The 24,310-nt window shown below is 43.1% G+C and overlaps 1 protein-coding gene across 1 annotated transcript; it reads left to right on the top strand.

The window, feature by feature from the left end:
* The first annotated feature begins 966 nt into the window (after window positions 1-966).
* LOC139458253 (sodium-dependent glucose transporter 1A-like) lies at window positions 967-23,490 on the top strand. The gene is made up of 4 exons (XM_071239622.1): window positions 967-1,098; window positions 19,075-19,249; window positions 20,685-20,970; window positions 22,228-23,490. The coding sequence occupies exons 2-4, from the start codon at window positions 19,079-19,081 to the stop codon at window positions 23,280-23,282; spliced, it is 1,512 nt and encodes a 503-aa protein (XP_071095723.1). The 5' UTR covers window positions 967-1,098; window positions 19,075-19,078; the 3' UTR covers window positions 23,283-23,490.
* The last annotated feature ends 820 nt before the right edge of the window (window positions 23,491-24,310 follow it).

The following is a 24,310-nucleotide window of genomic DNA, read 5'->3' on the forward strand; positions in this document are numbered from 1 at the left end:
ATACCCCCACCCCATCCAACCCCACCCCATCCCATCCCATCCAATCCCTACCCTACCCTACCCTACCCTACCCTACCCCCACCCCATCCAACCCCACCCCATCCCATCCCTACCCTATCCTATTCTACCCTTCCCTACCCTACCCTACCCTACCCTACCCTATCCTACCCTACCTTACCCTACCCTACCCCCACCCCATCCAACCCCACCCCATCCCATCCCATCCCTACCCTATCCTATTCTACCCTACCCTACCCTACCCTACCCTACCCTACCCTACCCTACCCTACCCTACCCTACCCTACCCCATACCACCCCACCCAACCCCATCCCATCCCATCCAACCCCACCCCATCCCATCCCTACCCTCTCCTATTCTACCCTACCCTACCCTACCCTACCCTACCCTACCCTACCCTGCCCTACCCTACCTACCCCACCCCACCCCAAGCCCACCCCACCCCACCCCACCCCACCCCAACCCAACCCATCCCATCCCATCCCATCACATCCAATCCCCACCCCACCCCACCCTAACCCATCCCATCCCAACCCATCCCATCCCATCACATCCAATCCCCACCCCACCCCACCCTAACCCATCCCATCCCATCCCATCCCATCCCATCCAACCCCCATCCCATCCCATCCCATCCCATCACATCACATCCCATCCCATCCCATCCTATCCTTATTTCATCAAATTTTATTCATCGATTCGGTAGAGCTATACATAATGGACAGTCGAGCCCCTGTCAACAGCACAGTGCCCCTGTGATGTTTACAATGTGTGAAAGACGTTTGTTCACCCTGTCGTCTTTATGATGGTAAGTGTTTACACGGGCGTCAAAGGACGCCGACAGCGGGTATTACCTTTGATGTGAGCATGTATTGGACGGAGTTGTGTTGGTGTATATACTTACACAGCGGGGCCGCCCTAACTCTCACAACCCTTAACCCTGTCAACCTAACCGACCCGAGTGGAGTGTTCAGAACAGAACACTGACAACGACAGAACAGACCATCCATATAGGAGCAGGTGTCCAGAATCCTGTCCATCAAAGTATATCTGCCGAAACACAGATAATACTCACGCAGGTACGTGATTTAAGGCAAGACAATTCTCAGGTCATCTACCAGTCTGTAAAGATTCGGTTAGACCCATGCTTACCATACAAAGCGACTATGCTTGCCGTAAAAGGCGACTAACGGGCTGGGTGGTCAGGCTTACTGACTTGGTTGATGCATGTCATTGATCTCAATTGCATGGATCGATGCTCATGATGTCAACCTCTGGGTTTATTTGAAAACTGTGGCCTTCATTTTTCAGATAATGCTTTTGATAAAACTGCATCACGCATATATACTGACGGAAAAAAGTAACTGTGCTTCATATATATGTTATGTTATTGAAAATAACATAATATGTGGTCATGCGTCTGATTAATGTTTTATCATAACCAATTTATCGACCTTGCGAGTTCTCTGATATAATCTGTCATAACTAACAACGAGGTTCACGCGTAACAGAGACAGCGTAACGCCCTAAAAGAGGGGTGGTGTGAAAACTCAATCAACAATGTCAATAACGGGTGTGACCACCATTGGCGTTGATGCAGGCGAGGCAGCGGCGGTGCATTGAATCACCAGATGATTGAAAACAGCCTGGGGAATATTGTTCCAAAATTAATGTCAACCAAAGATTGGCCCAACTGAGAAAGCGTTACTGGTCGATTCTGGTCCAGTCGTAGACGTTGGTCTATCTCATCCCAGACGTGTTCTATGGGGGAGAGGTCAGGAGAAACAGCTGCCATGTCAGTACAGCAATGTTATGCTGCCTGTAAAAGTCTTTTACAACACGTACAACATGAGGGCGGGCAATATCCTGCTACCCCCTGACGTTACGTCCCTGCATCTGCACAAAGGGTAGAACATGATCTTGGACGATGTCGTCCTTATAGCGTGCGCCATTCAACAACGCGTTGCGTCTCCCATGAGTTGTGATGCCACCACATACCATACACTTCAGTCCCCACATTTGCGACTTAAAACATTTTTTATTACCCTTGCACGACCAACAGCTGTCAAGATGAAACCCGGATTCAGTATACTGTCCCAGGCTTGTCTTCCAAACCTCAGATGCTGTCTACATCAAGCTTGGCTTGACTGTCGGTGACGTTGAAGAAACATTGGACGTCGAGGCTGGATGGGCCTCTGACATTAATGGGCCTAAAACCAGAAATTGTCCGAGCTGTTATTGTGACAGTTTTGTATCGATTCCGTAGATACACCAACCGAATATGGTTGTCTGGTTGACGTGACGCCACACGTGGGCGAACGGCCCGTGGTAAGTCATGAGTGTTGCCCGGTTATGAGTGAGTGAGTGAGTTAGGATTTTCGCCGCTTTTAGCAATATTCCAGCAATATCACGGTGGGGGACACCAAATTGGGCTTCACACATTGTCCCATGTCCGGATTCGAACCCGGGACCTCGGCGTGACGAGCGAACGCTTTAACCACTTGGCTACCCGACTGTCCCGGTTATGAGTAGACAACGTCTCTAAAGAGATGATATTGTGTTTGATGGACATTAGAATATCTTGCAACTTTGTTTTGTGCCATTCCTGTTTGCAGCATACCCACGGCGCTTTGGCGTTGGGTTTCACCAAGCCGTGCCTTTGCGTAAGCGTTATTTACGGTTAAACATGAGTGGTTTTATGAGAACCTGTTAGCTAAACAATCATTGTGTGCTGTTTACATTAAAAACAATATGTGTGCGAGTGTCATGCACCCAACCAACACGCAAACATCCAAATCGCGCGCCTAAACGAACATGCACTCATGGTGATGTCCTCAGGAAAATGTATTGAAAAAAAATCTTATTTCAGAATAAATTAATTTTTATTGAACTTTATATGAAACACAGTTACTTTTTTTCGTTAGTATATACAATTTAACGCGAAGTCGTCAAGTCTCATGTTCTCATTATCTTGCGATCTCCGCACAAAATCTCTGGTCCTCTGATATCATCTTCCCGAGGCAAGGGATTTAACTGACTATAAAAGTCCACTTTCCACCCTTGCCGCACTATGCTGGAGTTCCGGAGTTTGGGCTGGACTAACGAGTCTATGCATAGTCAAATCAAAATCGCGTAACGAACTAGACATCTGGTTCGTAAACAACATGGATTTCAACGTGCAGATTTCGGTCGACTGCAGGATTTGCAAAGCATGCGTACAGCCAACTGGGGGTTGAAAGATATTTTGCAAATCTTTTCATGGTTTTAATCAATTTGCTCAAATGATTTGATGCAGCTACGCATGTTGTTAATCCTTAATTGATTGCTTCTTAAATGAACAGGGGCGGTCGGGTAGCCTAGTGGTTAAAGCGTTCGCTGGCCACGCCGAAGACCCGGCTTCGATTCCCGACATGGGTACAATGTGTGAAGCCCATTTCTGGTGTCCCCCGCTGTGATATTGCTGGAATATTGCGAAGCATACTCACTCACTCTTAAATAAATGCATTCTTACTCTAAACATTGACGTCACTGTCCTGCGCGAGCAGCTGCATTTAGCCGGTTTTGTTTGGGTTATATTTTTTTTTTTTATAATTATTTATTTTTTTTATAATTTTTTTTTTGGGGGGTGGGGGGTGGGGGTGGGGGTGGGGGAGGGGGGGAGTCAGCCTGTCAAAATGGATGTGCAAATGTAAGCCTAGTAGTTAAAGCGTTCGCTCGTCACGCCGAAGACATGGGTTCGATTCCCGATATGGGTACAATGTGTGAAGCCCATTTCTGGTGTCCCCTACTGGAATATTGCTAAACGCGGTGTAAAACTCACTCACACACACTGTTATATAAATCCTCTTGTCCATTTCAAAAAGAGAATGTTCACTTGAAAAATAATATCATTATATAAAACAGTAATGCAATGTATATATTGTTATTCAGCTGTCCCAACTGTGGCGAATATACCCATCCGTCTTATAACCTTAAAATGTTAAGTGAGTGAGTGAGTTAGGTTTAACGCCGCTTTTAACAGTATTCCAGTTATATCACGGCGTGTCAGCTTAATGTTGGAGGAAAGCCCGAAGTGATGCAGGTCTCAGACGTTTACCACTTCGGTGAAACCCACGAGCAAGGGTATGGTGCTGACAAACCTAGAAACATAATCGGGGCGAACCGGGATTCTGCACAGCGAATCGCGGCGCCTTAGACGACTGGGCCACCCGTGCCCCCTTAAAATGTTAAGAGTACGTGTATCTGAAATACCGGCTCTGTTCGGAGTATTACGTCCGTGTTTTGTCCGGGTGTTTTGTTTGTCAGGCAAGGGAGATAATTCCAGTGTGTTTTTGGTAGGAGACAAAACCAGGCTCCTTCTAAACTGAAATTGGCTAGTAAAAGATTATCCAGCTAAAACATAATTTCGCACTCTGCTCACTCGCCCAAAGCTCAAAATGCCAGCTTTCGCTTGGCAACATATTTATTTGACCAAATAGCTGACCTACTTCATTTGGCTTTTCATTTTAATGTGAAAACGATAACTATCAAGTGACAGACAAATATATTTATTCCCGAAACCGTATAAGTCCCATAAATACATAATGGGAGACACGTGAGGCGACATATCTCGCCCTACTGACCTCGACTTACATTCGTGACCTACTCGTATTATTCTGGGACAAGGTGAATGTCGTGCAACTCTCATTGTGAGACGCACGACCCAGATGTATGTCGACTAATCTTATTGTCCTCTGTTGTTACTTTCAGTCCTCGACCGCCTCCGTGGTTTAGTGGTAGAGCGTCCGCCCGGAGAGCGGAAAGTCCGGGGTTCGATCCCCGGCCGCGTCATACCAAAAGACGTTAAAAGATGGTACTTGTTGTTACCCTGTCTGGCGCTAAAACAAGGACTGGACCGTTCGGAGTTAATATACTGTGTCTGAGTGGGGTATTCATGTTAAACTGCGGCATAGTATCTCAGTGGGCTAGCACTATAAATCGGCATCAGTCCGGACTAGTACAAGCAGCCACACACACACACACACACACACACACACACACACACGTGCATGCACGTCGCTATATAAGTGCAATAATCTTGGACGCGACGTTAAACCCAATTTCACCTCATCTCACCTCACTTCACCTCACCTCTCATACACCCCGCGACCAAATACTGTGCATAAACAACCTGATCGGGTATATGGGGCAGTGGCCTTGAACAAACACGTCGCCATTGCTGTTCATCACACGGACAGGACCGGGTCCACGGCACAACCTGACACATGTTAATTCGAACATATGCAAACACAGCTTTGGTTGAGAATGGTAAACATCGTGTTTGCTCAGCACGTTCTTACATTACATATAGTCATAGAGTAAATATGTAATGGTTACATTCCAGGGTCAGTTCAGTGACCCACGTGCGTGTACATACGTAAAATGCGGCGACATGACATTTCTAGATAGCCAGGAGATTAAGGGTCCTTCCCGGAGGGGGCATATGATTAGAGGTTGGTTGGTTTGTTGTTTAACGCCGCACTCAGCAATATTTCTGCTATATGACGGCGGTCTGTAAATATTCGAGTCTGGACCAGACGATCCAGTGATTGATATCATGAGCATCGATCCACGCAATTGGGATACGATGACATGCATCAACCAAGTCAGCGAGTCTGGCCACCCGATCCCATTAGTCGCCTCTTACGACAAGCATAGTCGCCTTTTACGGCAAGCATGGGTTGCTGAAGACCTATTCTACCCCGGGTCTTCACGGGTCACCTATCGATGTAACATGCATGTTACTGTATACTGGTACTTTCGATATTGTCACTATTTTCAAAATGCTTTTGCGGACCAAGCTCCACGGCGTGTTTTAGTGCAAACCATTTCAAATGGTGTATTATGCAAAGGGGGGGCACGGGTGGCCCACTCGTCTAAGGCGCCGCGATTCGCTGTGCAGAGTTGCGTCCCTTGGGCACGCCAGAAACCTATGATTGTGGGTTCGAATCCCGGTTCGCCCCAATTATGTTTCTAGGTTTGTCAGCACCATACCCATGCTCGTGGGTTTCACCGAAGTGGTAAACGTCTTAGACCTGCATCACTTCGGGCTTGCCTCCCACATTCAGCTGACACGCCGCGATATAACTGTAATACTGTTAAAAGCGGCGTTAAACCCAACTCACTCACTCACTCTAAACTACTACATTGATTTCTTTCAGATATGTACGTAGGTGTAGCTACGGAAACTGTACGACATGCCTTCATTAATTCCCCATAGGACAGTTCTAGTTAGCTTAATTTTTATCCCTACATGCAAGATGTCCAAAAGGCTTATGTGACGTATTGTCATCTGTCGTTGTATGGCGTCATCCGTCATGAAATCTATTCTAAATCCAATACGATTAATTCATAAAATATCTCGAAAGATAGCATTTATAGCTCACCTGGTACGAAGTTCCGTGGTGAGCTTATGTCAGCTCCCCAAGAAGATCGAATGGTCGGTACCTAACTGACATGAAATACTCTACAGGCCGTATGCCTAATGTTCTTTTTCGCCATTTTCAATCATCAATGGTCTTACTTCAGTATAGGCTAAAACTGCCATAGAAAAGGTATAGACTTCATATCCGAAAAATATAAACTTTAAGGGCCTATATTTGACTCGGCATTTGGGAAACCAACGATTTTTTTTATACCAAACATCATTGCATTGGAATCCCTGTCGTTTGTAATAGAATATGATTCTGGTGTATGCTTAACTGTCATATCCGTAATACCGCAACAAAATGTCCATTACTTAATGCGTAAAACTCTGTTATTGGACCATTCTAACAACCCAACATCATCTACAACTTGGTCTGATCTGCTTGGGCTGAGTCCTCCTTTCCGCCGTTACGGTATTAGGATAGTGACGAGGTTACCTTGCAGAGTGTCGAGAAATAACCTTTGTAAAACAGTAAGTTTGATAAAAATCGGTTTAAAGGGTTGGGGGCCAAAAACCCTTTTATGAAGCCTGAATATAACAACCAGGTGGTCGTTGTAGAGAGGGAATCTAAAAATGATTAGTCATTTGCACATCTAGACAAAGTAACGATCAATTAAATCTGCGAAGTTTCATGAGAGTTCGATAAGTATTATTTCATAGTGATAACCCTTATTGTGAAAAAAATTATCTATCACTTCAACCCTTAAAGTAAAAAAACAACATTAAGAATATTTTTTACATTAAGAGTTCTATCAAGGGTGAACCCGCATTCCTTAATGTAAAATGCCCCCCACCCCCCAACCCCAACCCCAACCCCAACCCCTCTGTACAACCTTCTCAAAAAAGACGCGTCTTTCCAGTGGTCCTACAATTGTCAACAGGCTTTCGAAAAGCTGAAGGAAGCCCTTTCAACAGCTCCAACCCTTGCATATCCCGACTAAAAATCTTCATCCTCACAACTGATGCATCACAAACTGCAATAGGATACATTTTCGGCCAACCTAATTCTCACGGCGTAACCTGAAATGACATTGTTAATTCATGTCTTTTGACCTTACAAGTATCTTCCTAAATTGTTTGAGTGAGTGAGTGAGTGAGTGAGTATGGTTTTACGCTGCTTTTAGCAATATTCCAGCAATATCACGACGGGGGACACCAGAAATTGGCTTCACACATTGTACCCATGTTGGGAATCGAACCCGGGTCTTCGGCGTGACGAGCGAACGCTTTAACCACTAGGCTACCCGACCGCCCCCTAAATTGTTTGAAAGGCATTACTTAGAAGATGACGGATGACAAGGTAGACACAATTTTATGGATAACAACTTCATTAATACTGTCACTACTTGACATCATTGTATATTTGTCATTTTGAACTAATTAAGATCGAATTTTTTTATTAATTCAGTGGTAGTAATACTATATCCAGTGGTCAGTGATTCTTGTGAACCGAATACACCGTTCCTAATTTAATAAATGGATGATAATGTCAGGCAAATATTTTATCAATGAGTGTTATAGTGAGGCCTGTCAAACTGAGAGTGTTATTGTCAGCTCATGTGTCACAAGAGCCCACGAACCTAAGTCTAAACTCGCAATTAATATCCAGTTCAGTTGACATTTGTAATAAAATATAAGCGACAAAACCCTTTCAATATTCATAAGAAGTCATCGTCAAAAATAGTCGATTGTTGGATTCGACTATATCAGGAACATGTGTTTATGAATCACTCGAGTATAGTGATGACACAAGGTGTTCGCGAAAAGGTGAGGGTATCCTGTCCCACCGGTGGCACCAACCACAAACACATGAAAAGGCAAGTCAATTGTTCACATGAAAAGACACGGGAACATGGGTACAAGTCTAAATAGGGAATTGCATCGGACATAATTTTTGTCACTGATGCGTCAAATTTGGAACCAAAACCACATGTATACCATAAGAATGAAAGCTTTACTGAGGCTTTACTGGGGCTTTACTGAGGTCCTGTTAACCTTGATCAAACAACTTCTGAGCAGGAGTCGTATGAGTCGCAGGAATATTGCTCGACATAAAGGGAAAGATGACTATTGATAAGTTCAAGTCATCCCTCTTGTCTTAAAGCCTTTTAGAGGGTGTTCTGTCACTGAATCTTTATATACATATCTAAATATAAAACAGATGAAGCGGTCTCACTGGTGGTTTAAGATGCGAGACACGGGGACGGTTCGAGAAAGCCTAGTTATTGAATTAGCCACATATTTCAACACAGTGACCTTTGCACCTCACAATAGACACATGCTACAACATTATTTTTGCGAGTTCACAAGTAACATAGAATTAGATTCAATTTATTATTTGAGTGACCATCAGATCTACTTCTAAGAAAAAATACAACTTTATGAATAACAACTTCTGCTTTAATGCATTCAGCAACGTTTTGTTTTATTATTTACTAACCAACTATTAGAATGCCAACCAAACCGTTCATTAGATCTATCTCGTGACCACCATCTGACTGTCTTGTGATTGCCATCTGACTGTCTAGTGATTGCCATCTGACTGTCTGGTCACTGACCTCTGACTTTCTCGTCACTGACCTCTGACTTTCTTGTAACTGCCATCTGACTGTCTTGTGTCTGATATCTGAATGTCTTGTGTCTGATATCTGAGTGCCTCGTCACTGCCATCTGACTGTCTGGTGATTGCCATCTGACTGTTTCATCACTGCCATCTGACTGTCTTGTTATTGCCATCTGACTGTTTCGTCACTACCATCTGACTGTCTTGTTATTGCCATCTGACTGTTTCGTCACTGCCATCTGACTGTCTCGTGATTGCCATCTGAATGTCTCGTGATTGCCATCCGACTGTGTCGTCACTGGCATCTGACTGTCTCGTGATTGCCATCTGACTGTCTCGTGATTGCCATCTGACTGTCTTGTGTCTGATATCTGACTGTCTTGTTATTGCGATCTGACTGTCTTGTGTCTGATATCTGACTATCTTGTTATTGTGATCTGACTGTCTTGTGTCTGATATCTGACTGCCTCGTCACTGCCATCTACCTGTCTTGTATCTGACATCTGAAGTCCTGTTTTCTGACATCTGACTGTCTTGTGTCTGACATCTGACTGTCTTGTTTTCTGACGTCTGACTGACTTGTGTCTGACATCTGACTGTCTTGTTATTGCGATCTGACTGTCTTGTGTCTGATATCTGACTGTCTTGTTATTGCGATCTGACTGTCTTGTGTCTGATATCTGACTGCCTCGTCACTGCCATCTAACTGACTTGTATCTGACATCTGAAGTCTTGTTTTCTGACATCTGACAGTCCTGTGTCTGAAATCTGACTGTCTTGTTATTGCGATATGACTGTCTTTTGTTTGACATCTGACTGTCTTGTTTTCTGACATCTGACTATCTTGTGTCTGACATCTGACTGTCTTGTTATTGCGATCTGACTGTCTTGTGTCTGATATCTGACTGTCTTGTTATTGCGATCTGACTGTCTTGTGTCTGATATCTGACTGTCTTGTTATTGCGATCTGGCTGTCTTGTGTCTGATATCTGACTGCCTCGTCTATGCCATCTAACTGTCTTGTGTCTGATATCTGACTTCCTCGTCACTGCCATCTAACTGACTTGTATCTGACATCTGAAGGCTTGTTTTCTGACATCTGACAGTCTTGTGTCTGACATCTGACTGTCTTGTTATTGCGATTTGACTGTCTTTTGTTTGACATCTGACTGCCTTGTCTGATATCTGACTGTCTTGTTTTCTGACATCTGACTGCCACGACACTGCCATCTGTCTTGTATCTGACATCTGAAGTCTTGTTTTCTGACATCTGACTGTCTTGTGTCTGACATCTGACTGTCTTGTGTCTGACATCTGACTGTCTTGTGTCTGATATCTGACTGTCTTGTTATTGCGATCTGACTGTCTTGTGTCTGATATCTGACTGTCTTGTTATTGCGATCTGACTGTCTTGTGTCTGATATCTGACTGCCTCGTCTATGCCATCTAACTGTCTTGTGTCTGATATCTGACTTCCTCGTCACTGCCATCTAACTGACTTGTATCTGACATCTGAAGTCTTGTTTTCTGACATCTGACAGTCCTGTGTCTGAAATCTGACTGTCTTGTGTCTGACATCTGACTGTCTTGTGTCTGACATCTGACTGTCTTGTTATTGCGATTTGACTGTCTTGTTTTCTGACATCTGACTATCCTGTGTCTGACATCTGACTCCCTCGTCTATGCCATCTAACTGTCTTGTTTCCTGACATCTGACTGTCTTGTGTCTGACATCCGAAGTCTTGTTTTCTGACATCTGACTGTCCTGTGCCTGACATCTGACTATTTTCGTACATGCTCGAGACTGATTATTCACTGTTGTTTAAGATTTATACTTTCTTAAATACAACCGGTCGGATATATCCTACAGCTAACATATTTAAATCGACGTGGGAACTATTTTTTTTTCTTCACACCTTGCAACAATAGGGGCAGGCGCACCTCAACATCAAATCAGGGGAAGTGTGTGGCCTAACCACGTGCTGTCATTGACGGCTGCTGAGATGGTGTTAGTTAATCTCTGAGCAGAATCAGAGAGTCTTGAAAACATGGCCTGTCTGATATGCTGAAAGGAGCATCTGTCTCACAGACAGTCAAGCCAGGGGGGTCAGGTGGTTAAAGACGTTGTAATTAACTGTTCGCTGAACGTGGGTTCGAATCCACATTTCGCCTAGTTACGGCCCTCGGTTTGTCAGCACAATTCAAGGGGACTTCCACAGTGGTTGGTTGGTTGGTTTGTTTGTTGTTTAACGCCGCACTCAGCAATATTCCAGCTATATGACGGCGGTCTGTAAATAATCGAGTCTGGACCAGAAAATCCAGTGATTGATATCATGAGCATCGATCCACGCAATTGGGATCGATGACATGTATCAACCAAGTCAGCGAGCCTGACCACCCGATCGCCTTAGTCGCCTTTTACGTTAAGCATAGTCGCCTTTTACGGCAAGCATGGGTTGCTGAAGACCTTTTCTACCCCGGAATCTTCACGGGTCACTTTCACAGTGACACATGTCCACAACCCGCTGTGACAATACAGAAATGCTGTTTAATTAAAAGCGACGAAACCATTCCAAAATCATAAGAAATCTCTGCTAAAAGCAGAATCCGTTGTCTGATTCCGACTATATAGAGAATCTCACCCGAATGTCTTTCGATATCAAATATATCAACACGAGTTGATAAAAGTGGAAAAATTCCGAGGCTAGCCGAGGATTTTTGCCACTTTTATCAACGAGTGAGATTTTATTTATCATCCAACATCATTTCCCCAACTTTTTCAAATTGTAGACAGTAATTAGCAGTGTCTTCAGTGTAAAAAATACTGCTAACAGCTTCAGTAGCAGAGAGATGTCATTTGATTGTGATGTCATGGTAACCAGTGATGTAATTTCACTGCAGCGATGTCTACAGTGTCCTGTGGGAGCCAGTTTTGGATGATAAATATGTATCACAATCAAATAGCGATGGTACCAGGTGTTCGTGATAAAGTGAGCGTATCCTGCTTTCCCCATGTGTCATCCGTCACAAACACATGCAAAAACAAGTCAATTGCTCGCTTGGAAAAACAACAACAGGGGAACATATGGCACAAGTGAAAATAGGGAATTGCATCAGACATCATTTTGTTACTGATGGGTCAAATTTGGAAATACCCCCAAGATCACTGCAATAAAACATCTTTAATTACTAAGGCCCTGAATGCTATAACCTTGTTAATCTGTCACAACGTTTTGTGACAAGTGACCCATGGATCAAGGAATTTGTCATATGGTCATGGTGTGTTCAAAGTTGAAAAATAAAACTTGCAAAACTGCAAAAATTCAAGTGAATCCTTAGAAGTATTGAGAATACACGATGCATTAATCCCACTTAAGGGTGGAAATCAACATTTCGAGAAATGGGAACACATATTTGGTCATGACATAGGTGAAAGACAACGTGCTAGCTATAACCTAGTGCCTTTCAAATGCACCAATGCCACCAAATTCCAATGGTTTCAGTATCAAATCTTACATCACATTTTACCCACAAATTCACGTATTTATAAAATGGGATACGTGGATAGTGATTTGTGCAGTTACTGTTCTAAAGAGAAAGAGTCTGATTTCACTTATTTTGGGGATGCTCCTGTGTTCGCCCTCTTCGGAACGAATTGAAAGTCTGGCCTTCTTCGGACGCTCAGATAAATACAAATATATCTGAGGACATAGTTTATCTGGGTTACACCCAAAGAAACAATTCTCCTCTCAAAATAATGATGATTATATTAAAATATCGCATATTTAATGAAAGAATACAACATAAAAAGCCAGATTTCAAAGACATCCAACGGGAGCTTTCCGACTATTACAACTTAACTAAATATGAGCAACTTTGAATTCGAATGTTAACATGTTAAATCAGTTTTGGTCAAGCTGTCATTTACTATTTTAGAAAATGTAGTGACAAGTCTAATATGTATGCACAACGTATGTAAAATGCAACAAACATAATAAATTATTAAAAAAAGATTAATTCCACTTGTCTCACAACTTCTGTAAATGTAAAGAAAGTCCTTTCTTTATTGCATTAAGGAGTATTCTTACTCTTTGAGAGAAGAATTTAGTGGTACATTTGCTGTTCCCAGCAATATGTCATTATCTTTCTTTATATTGATTTTTGTGGAGCTTGTTCAATCCGACCCACTCATGTTCGTATCAAACACTGTGCAAACTGAATTATATATTATACCTATTCCGAGCCAAAGGAGTCCACTAATACCACATTCATAGGCCCCTACCATGGATAGTTGATATAACATTCAAACTTATAATAATTAGACACGTGGTTAACGGTTTACTTGACATGGATTTAACAGACCCGATAGTGTATCTGTCAAGACTCAGTCTGACGATGGCAGTGTCAGGCAGTTCACATTCTGACGTGAAGGAGAGGCACAGCACGCCGTGCCAGGAGTCTGTCCAACTCCTTAGGGGATACGACAGGTTTGTATTCCATTGTATACATGTTTGTTTGTTTGTTGTTTAACGCCGCACACAGCAATATTCCCGCTATGTGACGGCGGTCTGTAAATAATCGAGTCTGGACCAGAAAACCCAGTGATTGATATCATGAGCATCGATCCACGCAATTGGGATCGATGACATGCATCAACCAAGTCAGAGAGCCTGGCCACCCGATCCCGTTAGTTGCCTCTTACGACAAGCATAGTCGCCTTTTAGGGCAAGCATGGGTTGCTGAAGACCTATTCTACCCCGGATCTTAGCGGGTGTATACATCTTTGTAGAAATCGTTCCATCCATATAACGGTTGAAGGAGGAAGTATATGCTCCGAAACGTTGTTTTCCTAATAATAATGAAGTTGACATCCATAAATTGTGTTCCTTATATATAACGGTGGTCTGTAAACAATGGAGTCAAACTAGTGATTGATTCTGTGAGCAGCACCACACGCCATTAACCAGGGAATGCAGGCTTAAGCTGTTTCCGTCTTTGGTGAAGCCCATGTATAGTGCTTAGAAACTCCAAAACTTTATTCATGACTTGGATTAAAACAAAATAGGACAAACAGAAGAAGACATTGCCATACATCATCACTCTAACCGTTGTGGGGGCACGGGTGGCCCAGTCGTCTAAGGTGACGCGATTCGCTGTGCAGAGTTGCGTCCCTTGGGCACGCCAGAAACCTATGATTGCGAGTTCGAATCCTGGTTCGCCCCGATAACGTGTCTAGGTTTGTCAGCACCATACCCGTGCTCGTGGGTTTCACCGAAGTGGCAAACGTCTGAGACCTGCATCACTTCGGGCTTTCCTCCCACATTAAGATGACACGCCGCGATATAACTGTAATACTGTTAAAAGCGGCGTTAAACCCAACTCACTCACTCATTCACACTAACCGTTGTGTTACGTCACGTAAACCAATTGTGTTTGGTTATTTACGAATAAAACCCCGTTTTTTAAGATTATTCAAATACCGAAGAGTGAAGGTTGCGATTATGCTTTTAAACAATTATTGTCGTCAATGATGGGTCAACTATCTTCTTTCCTTCGATTTACAGCTTTCAACACGATTCCGTTCGTGCTGCTGAATTGCAGCTTTGTAATTGCTTGCTTGAGGAATAATTTGTCCCTTTTCATAAATGATTCTGTTTAGCTGTGCGAATTGTGTGACCCCATTCAGTAACCTGGCTTTATCAACGTGAAAATGGTGCTTAGGCATACACTCCATTTAGTTACCTGGCTTTATCAACGTGAAAATGGTGCTTAGACATACACTCCATTCAGTTACCTGGCTTTATCAACGTGAAAATGGTGCTTAGGCATAAACTCCATTCAGTTACCTGGCTTTATCAACGTGAAAATGGTGCTTAGACATACACTCCATTCAGTTACCTGGCTTTATCAACGTGAAAATGGTGCTTAGACATACACTCCATTCAGTTACCTGGCTTTATCAACGTGAAAATGGTGCTTAGACATACACTCCATTCAGTTACCTGGCTTTATCAACGTGAAAATGGTGCTTAGGCATAAACTCCATTCAGTAACCTGGCTTTATCAACGTGAAAATGGTGCTTAGGCATAAACTCCATTCAGTTACCTGGCTTTATCAACGTGAAAATGGTGCTTAGGCATACACTCCATTCAGTAACCTGGCTTTATCAACGTGAAAATGGTGCTTAGGCATAAACTCCATTCAGTAACCTGGCTTTATCAACGTGAAAATGGTGCTTAGGCATAAACTCCATTCAGTTACCTGGCTTTATCAACGTGAAAATGGTGCTAAGGCATAAACTCCATTCAGTTACCTGGCTTTATCAACGTGAAAATGGTGCTTAGGCATAAACTCCATTCAGTTACCTGGCTTTATCAACGTGAAAATGGTGCTTAGGCATACACTCCATTCAATTATCTGGCTTTATCAACGTGAAAATGGTGCTTAGGCATAAACTCCATTCAGTAACCTGGCTTTATCAACGTGAAAATGGTGCTTAGGCATAAACTCCATTCAGTTACCTGGCTTTATCAACGTGAAAATGGTGCTTAGGCATAAACTCCATTCAGTTACCTGGCTTTATCAACGTGAAAATGGTGCTTAGGCATAAACTCCATTCAGTTACCTGGCTTTATCAACGTGAAAATGGTGCTAAGGCATAAACTCCATTCAGTAACCTGGCTTTATCAACGTGAAAATGGTGCTTAGACATACACTCCATTCAGTTACCTGGCTTTATCAACGTGAAAATGGTGCTTAGGCATAAACTCCATTCAGTAACCTGGCTTTATCAACGTGAAAATGGTGCTTAGGCATAAACTCCATTCAGTAACCTGGCTTTATCAACGTGAAAATGGTGCTTAGGCATACACTCCATTCAGTTACCTGGCTTTATCAACGTGAAAATGGTGCTTAGGCATAAACTCCATTCAGTAACCTGGCTTTATCAACGTGAAAATGGTGCTTAGGCATAAACTCCATTCAGTAACCTGGCTTTATCAACGTGAAAATGGTGCTTAGGCATAAACTCCATTCAGTAACCTGGCTTTATCAACGTGAAAATGGTGCTAAGGCATAAACTCCATTCAGTAACCTGGCTTTATCAACGTGAAAATGGTGCTTAGGCATAAACTCCATTCAGTTACCTGGCTTTATCAACGTGAAAATGGTGCTAAGGCATAAACTCCATTCAGTAACCTGGCTTTATCAACGTGAAAATGGTGCTAAGGCATAAACTCCATTCAGTAACCTGGCTTTATCAACGTGAAAATGGTGCTTAGGCATAAACTCCATTCAGTAACCTGGCTTTATCAACGTGAAAATGGTGCTTAGGCATAAACTCCATTCAGTAACCTGGCTTTATCAACGTGAAAATGGTGCTAAGGCATAAACTCCATTCAGTTACCTGGCTTTATCAACGTGAAAATGGTGCTAAGGCATAAACTCCATTCAGTTACCTGGCTTTATCAACGTGAAAATGGTGCTAAGGCATAAACTCCATTCAGTAACCTGGCTTTATCAACGTGAAAATGGTGCTTAGGCATAAACTCCATTCAGTTACCTGGCTTTATCAACGTGAAAATGGTGCTTAGGCATAAACTCCATTCAGTTACCTGGCTTTATCAACGTGAAAATGGTGCTTAGGCATAAACTCCATTCAGTTACCTGGCTTTATCAACGTGAAAATGGTGCTAAGGCATAAACTCCATTCAGTAACCTGGCTTTATCAACGTGAAAATGGTGATTAGGCATAAACTCCATTCAGTAACCTGGCTTTATCAACGTGAAAATGGTGCTTAGGCATAAACTCCATTCAGTAACCTGGCTTTATCAACGTGAAAATGGTGCTTAGGCATAAACTCCATTCAGTAACCTGGCTTTATCAACGTGAAAATGGTGCTAAGGCATAAACTCCATTCAGTTACCTGGCTTTATCAACGTGAAAATGGTGCTTAGGCATAAACTCCATTCAGTTACCTGGCTTTATCAACGTGAAAATGGTGCTTAGGCATAAACTCCATTCAGTTACCTGGCTTTATCAACGTGAAAATGGTGCTAAGGCATAAACTCCATTCAGTAACCTGGCTTTATCAACGTGAAAATGGTGCTTAGGCATAAACTCCATTCAGTTACCTGGCTTTATCAACGTGAAAATGGTGCTTAGACATACACTCCATTCAGTTACCTGGCTTTATCAACGTGAAAATGGTGCTTAGGCATAAACTCCATTCAGTAACCTGGCTTAATCAACGAGAAAATGGTGCTTAGGCATAAACTCCATTCAGTAACCTGGCTTTATCAACGTGAAAATGGTGCTTAGGCATAAACTCCATTCAGTTACCTGGCTTTATCAACGTGAAAATGGTGCTTAGGCATAAACTCCATTCAGTAACCTGGCTTTATCAACGTGAAAATGGTGCTTAGGCATAAACTCCATTCAGTAACCTGGCTTTATCAACGTGAAAATGGTGCTTAGGCATAAACTCCATTCAGTAACCTGGCTTTATCAACGTGAAAATGGTGCTAAGGCATAAACTCCATTCAGTAACCTGGCTTTATCAACGTGAAAATGGTGCTTAGGCATAAACTCTATTCAGTAACCTGGCTTTATCAACGTGAAAATGGTGCTTAGGCATAAACTCCATTCAGTAACCTGGCTTTATCAACGTGAAAATGGTGCTTAGGCATAAACTCCATTCAGTAACCTGGCTTTATCAACGTGAAAATGGTGCTTAGGCATAAACTCCATTCAGTTACCTGGCTTTATCAACGTGAAAATGGTGCTTAGACATAAACTCCATTCAGTAACCCTTTCGTTAACAGCCCTCATGTAGTAACCACAACTTATCCTTGTTGGGAATCGTGCTGAAATAAACACCATGCAGTACCCATGACTTTTTATAACACACTGCAGTATCCATGCTTGTGAATAACACAATGCAGTGTCCATGCCTTTGAATAACACCATGCAGTATCTCATGCTTTTGAATAAAAATATGTAGTATCCATGCTTTTGAATAACACAATGAAGTATCCATGCTTGTGAATAACGCAATGCAGTATCTCATGCTTTTGAATAACACAATGCAGTATCCATGCTTTTGAATAACACAATGAAGTATCCATGCTTGTGAATAACGCAATGCAGTATCCATGCTTGTGAATAACACTATGCAGTATCCATGCTTGTGAATAACACAATGCAGTATCCATGCTTGTGAATAACACAATGCAGTATTCATGCTTGTGAATAACACAATGCAGTATCCATGCTTTTGAATAACACTATGCAGTATCCATGCTTGTGAATAACACAATGCAGTATCCATGCTTGTGAATAACGCAATGCAGTATTCATGCTTTTGAATAACACTATGCAGTATCCATGCTTGTGAATAACACAATGCAGTATCCATGCTTTTGAATACCACAATGCAGTATCCATGCTTTTGAATAACACTATGCAGTATCCATGCTTGTGAATAACACAATGCAGTATCCATGCTTTTGAATACCACAATGCAGTATCCATGCTTTTGAATACCACAATGCAGTATCCATGCTTTTGAATACCACAATGCAGTATCCATGCTTTTGAATACCACAATGCAGTATCCATGCTTGTGAATAACACAATGTAGTATCCATGCTTGTGAATAACACTATGCAGTATCCATGCTTTTGAATAACACAATGAAGTGTCCATGCCTTTGAATAACACAATGCAGTATCCATGCTTGTGAATAACACAATGCAGTGTCCATGCTTTTGAATAACACAATGCAGTATCCATGCTTTAATTGTGCTTTTAAATAACTCCTGAAACCCACCATAGCCACTCATGGGGATTGTGCTTTTATATGAATCAGAGTATTCCATAGCTGTCTCTTTACAGTCCTCAAAACTAGTGCTTCAAAATGAGCTTCTTAATACATGTAGTCCTTCACACCTCTCTCCCCGTGGAACTACCCTTTAAGTATCGTCCCTTTTTAAATGAAATAACTTCATAAAATCCTTTTTGACAGCCATATGTCGTCCGGCGGAAACACATCTGGCCTGTCCGAGAAGGCACATCCGGTTCCCGTTGTCACACAGCAGAAGACATCATGGATAAAAAGAATAAAATTGAAAATGGCGAGTCCTGTGTACAGAGAGAAGTTCTACTACACTATGGGCCTGTATCTCTCGTCTTTCTTCTCTGTAAGTACATCGTGACAATACTCTTAAAGTGCGCCCCACACTTTCCCTCTAAGGACACATTGACTATACTCTTGAAGTGTACCCAACACCCTTCTCTGTAAGACCACCTTGACTATACTCTTGAAGTGTATCCCATACCCTTCTCTGTAAGGACACATTGACTATACTCTTGAAGTGTACCCAACACCCTTCTCTGTAAGACCACCTTGACTATACTCTTGAAGTGTATCCCATACCCTTCTCTGTAAGGACACATTGACTATACTCTTGAAGTGTACCCAACACCCTTCTCTGTAAGACCACCTTGACTATACTCTTGAAGTGTATCCCATACCCTTCTCTGTAAGGACACATTGACTATACTCTTGAAGTGTACCCAACACCCTTCTCTGTAAGACCACCTTGACTATACTCTTGAAGTGTACCCAACACCCTTCTCTGTAAGTACACCTTGACTATACTCTTGATGTGTACCCAACACCCTTCTCTGTAAGGACACCTTGACTATACTGTTGAAGTGTACCCCATACCCTTCTCTGTAAGGACACATTGACTATACTCTTGAAGTGTACCCAACACCCTTCTCTGTAAGGACACCTTGACTATACTCTTGAAGTGTACCCAACACCCTTCTCTGTAAGGACACCTTGACTATACTCTAGAAGCGTACCCAACACCCTTCTCTGTAAGTACACCTTGACTATACTCTTGAAGGGTACCCAACACCCTTCTCTATAAGGACACCTTGACTATACTGTTGAAGTGTACCCAACACCCTTCTTGTAAGGTCACCTTGACTATACTTTTTAAGTGCACCCACCAACCTTCTCTGTAAGTACACCTAGACCATACTCTTGAAGTGTACCCAACACCCTTCTCTGTAAGGACACCTTGACAATACCCTTGATGTGCACCCCCATATCCTTCTTCTCTGAACGTACATCTTTGAAGTGAAATCTAACATTATTCTTTTCTGTAAGCACACCTAGACTATACCCGAGATCGATGTCCCTGTTACAAATTTCCGCACAGTTGTGAGTTATTCATCTTCCCGGGGCAAGGGGGTTAATTTGTATGATGATACTGGGCGTACAACATTTGCATACATGACCTCACAGAATGTGTACTTCCGTGCTGAAATCATCTTCCCGAGGGAAGGGAGTTAACTACTATAAAAGAATTTCCAGGCTCGATCGGAGCACCACCAGTGGTTATTACGAGTTACGTCCCTGCTATGTCCCTCCTATTGACCAATCAGATGCCACCTCTGTAATCACGAGTATTTGAAAACAAATTTAACTCCGGAATTCCAACCTAGTTCGGTGCAAATTGGACTGCTATAGTCAGTCAACGCTCTTACCTCTGGAAGATGTGTGTTATTCTGTGTGGTGTCTTTGCACCAAGCCTTCCGTTATATAGTTGTTATAAATTACAGGGATGGATAGTGGGACTGAAGGGGCCAGCCTTCCTCGACCTTCAGCAGATCACTGGAGTAGGCACAAGCCAGGGTGCTGCCTTCTTCACAGCTGCAGCCGTTGGGGGTGTAGTTGGAAGTTTGGTCGGCGGTGCTCTCTATGACAGATTCAACCGTCACGTGGTGTTGTTTGTGTCATCCTTCCTGTATGCTGTGACGTGTGCAATCATTCCCTGGTGTTCTGTGTACTGGTCAATGGTCATGATGTTCCTGATACACGAGCTGGTTACAGGTGCTGCTAGGTCAGGTAAGACACTATGCCTCTACAACAGCACATCTCAGCTCGTAACAGGTGCTGCCAGGTCAGGTAAGACACTATGCCTCTACAACAGCACATCTCAGCTGGTTACAGGTGCTGCCAGGTCAGGTAAGACACTATGCCTCTATAACAGCACATCTCAGCTGGTTACAGGTGCTGCCAGGTCAGGTAAGACGTTATGTCTCTAACACAGAGTATCTCATCTGCTGTTTTCCTTACCCTCATCGACCGCCTCCGTGGTCTAGTGGTAGAGCGTCCGCCCAGAGAGTGGAAGGTCCGGGGTTCGATCCCCGGTCGCGTCATACCAAAAGACGTTAAAAGATGGTACTTGTTGTTACCCTGTCTGGCGCTCGGCACAAAGGGCCTAAAACAAGGACTGGTTGGCTCGGTGTCAGTAAACTGTGTCTGAGTGGGGTATTCATGTTAAACTGCAGCTAGTATCTCAGTGAGCTAGCACTATAAATCGGCATCAGTCCGGACTAGTACAAGCAGACACACACACACACACACACACACGTACATGCACATCGCTTTAAGTGCAATAATCTTGGACGCGACGTTAAACCCCATTTCACCTCAACTCACCTCACCTTACCCTCATCCTTACCCTTCCCAGGGGGGACGGGTTGTCAAGTGGTTTAGGAGGTCACAATGCCCAGAGCTGCTTTCCTTTGCCGTTCTGTGATCCACTAATTGTGATGAGAATCTTCGTTTCGACCCAAATGCATATCAATTTCATCAATTTTATAAAGGTCACTTTTATGTTTTAGTTTGGGGTTTCTATGACAATACACGATTGATTCTTCTGATATTCCACAAATGAGCTCACTCACCATGCCCACGTCCAACCTCCAAATATCTTCTCGTAGAATTAACGGTTTCAGTACACCCTGAACCCAATAGCATGTCTTAATCGCTGAATGCAATCACGATGCAATCACGACCAGTCATACCCCAAGCGCAAAATCTTTTCAAGCTAACCTCATAGAACATGCTTAACTCATGTGGAGATCCTGATTGGAATAGGTCTTCAGCAACCCATGCTTGTCTTTAGAGATGACTAACGGGATCGGTGGTCCGGTTTGCAGACTTTGTCATAACCCAATTGGGAAGATCGATACTCATGATGTCAATTACTGGATTGTCTGGTCCAGACTCGATTATTTACCGACCACTATCATTTAGCCGGAATAAAGAAAGAAAGAAACAATTAGCTTAAGGAGAATTGTTCTTCCTCTGTTCCAGGTACGAATGTGGAGATCGTGGAAGAGTGGGGAGACGAGGGCAAACCCTTCATGCAAGCACTGCATTTCTCCTTCTCTCTCGGGGCAACCGTCGCCCCCTTCGTCCTTGAACCATTCCTCTCCCAGGAACCTGAGTTGGGTACAACAAACACTTCTTTCACAACAACAAGTGACCCCTCCTTCACCACAACAGCCTTCAACATGACGACGGCTATTTCACCTCCCAGACCAGAGAGTAATATCCACTATGGCTTTCTCATCGTGGCCATTCTTTCAGGGTTGTCTTCCTTCGTGTTCCTCATCAAATACTTCCATGAAAAGAACAAGGGTACAAGTAACATTCGACGGAAGGACGCACAGAAGGACGCACAGAGGGACACCACGGACCATGATGAAGAAGAAGGTCCAGTGAGGAAGAAGAGAACTCTCCCTCGACGTCTTCTCATTATCACACTGGCACTCTTTGCCCTCTTCTACTTCTTCCTGGACGAGGTGGAAGACACCTCCCCATCTTTCCTGGCTGTGTTTGTCGTGAAGCAGATGAATTGGACCAAGAAATATGGTGGACGCCTGTCCTCCGCTTTCTGGGCATCCTACACAGCTGGGAGGGGGGTTGGCATCGTCCTCATCAGTTTCGTAACACACGCCCAGTTCTTCACCATCTGCTGCGTCGTCCTCTGCGCCTCTCAGCTCGGTCTCCTCCTGTCAGCCACCTATGGATTTGGTACTGGTATCTGGATCAGCATTGTTGGTATAGGACTTGCAATCTCAGTCGTGTTCCCCGCAAGTCTCACCTGGACAGAAAAGGAGCTTGTCCAACTCTCAGGGAAGCTGATGGGTGTCATCTATGTTGCCCTAGGTCTCGGTGGACTTGCAAACCCTCAGATTATTGGCATCACCATGGATCTGTTTTCACCTATGTGGTACAGTTATGTTCTGTTTGCTGAGAGCGTCTTGTTTTCCATCACCTTCCTAATTCTGGTGATGTTTGTTAAGAAGGTACTCTCTAAACACAAAGAGGAACCACCTCAAGTTGTTGAAGTGGTCAGGATGTGAGTAACAAGGGTGCCAACTCCGCAAGTAACTTTGAAATGTGTTCGAACACTTTTATTAGAACATTATCTACAACATCTGAAGCACCAACGTTGCTAATTTCCACAACAACCCTGTCTGTGAACCAACAGGGAGCATGAAAGAAGAAATCCTGTCTCCAGGCCTTAAAATTTATGTCCGAAGCAATTTCCTGTGTTGACTTGTACCATATGTTCCCATGTTGTGTTTCAGGTGACTTGACTTTGTAATTGTTTGTGATGGATGGCACTGGTGGGGCAGAAGATGCTCACCTTTTTGCGAACACCAAGCATTATCTCAATATCATAGTGATTCATTAACACATGCTTGATATATAGTCGGAATCGTACAATGAACTTGTATGAAGATACTGGGCGTACCACATTTGCATACATGACCTCGCTGAATGTGTACTTCCATGCTGAAATCATCTTCCCGGGGGAAGGGAGTTAACTGACTATAAAATTCCAGTTACCACCCTTGCATTCAAGGCTGGAATTTCGTGGCTCGAGTGTAGCTCCACTAGTGGCTATTACGTGTTATGTCCCTTCAAATGACCAATCATATGACTTGCATTTGCTTCAAACAAAATGACGGCGGTCAATCAAGACAAGCTGATCGATAATCAAGATCCATATTGTAATAAAACGGGTCTTACCTCGCAAAGTGCAACAAATTATTTTAGCACTAAACATGAAAAGATTTGGAAAATGTCAGTCTACACCAAGTTTATGGTATACATGTGTTGTAAATCTTGCAATCAACCGAAATCTGCAGTTTACGAACTAAATGTAAACTTCGTTTTTAAAGGACTGCGCATAGAATCGCTAGTCCAGCCATAGTATAACTCCAAAATTCCAGCCAAGTTAACCCTCTTGCTTCTGGAAGATGAAACTTGATATGATTATGGAAATGTTTTTGTTGTCTTTATTCCCCTTTCGCTACAATAAATATTAGGTATTCTTTATTGTTTATAACAATGTGAGGGGAGGCATGCTATACTTTTCACTTCA

This window comes from Haliotis cracherodii, unplaced genomic scaffold (genome assembly GCF_022045235.1).
Source record: "Haliotis cracherodii isolate W230 unplaced genomic scaffold, xgHalCrac1.p SCAF_12, whole genome shotgun sequence".
Classification (NCBI taxonomy): domain Eukaryota; kingdom Metazoa; phylum Mollusca; class Gastropoda; order Lepetellida; family Haliotidae; genus Haliotis; species Haliotis cracherodii.

Coding starts and splice junctions, on each gene's coding strand:
- LOC139458253 (XM_071239622.1), top strand. CDS start 19,079: ATGTCGTCCGGCGGAAACACATCTGGCCTGTCCGAGAAGGCACATCCG. Junction 19,250..20,684: donor ATCTCTCGTCTTTCTTCTCT/GTAAGTACATCG, acceptor TATAAATTACAG/GGATGGATAGTGGGACTGAA. Junction 20,971..22,227: donor TACAGGTGCTGCTAGGTCAG/GTAAGACACTAT, acceptor CCTCTGTTCCAG/GTACGAATGTGGAGATCGTG.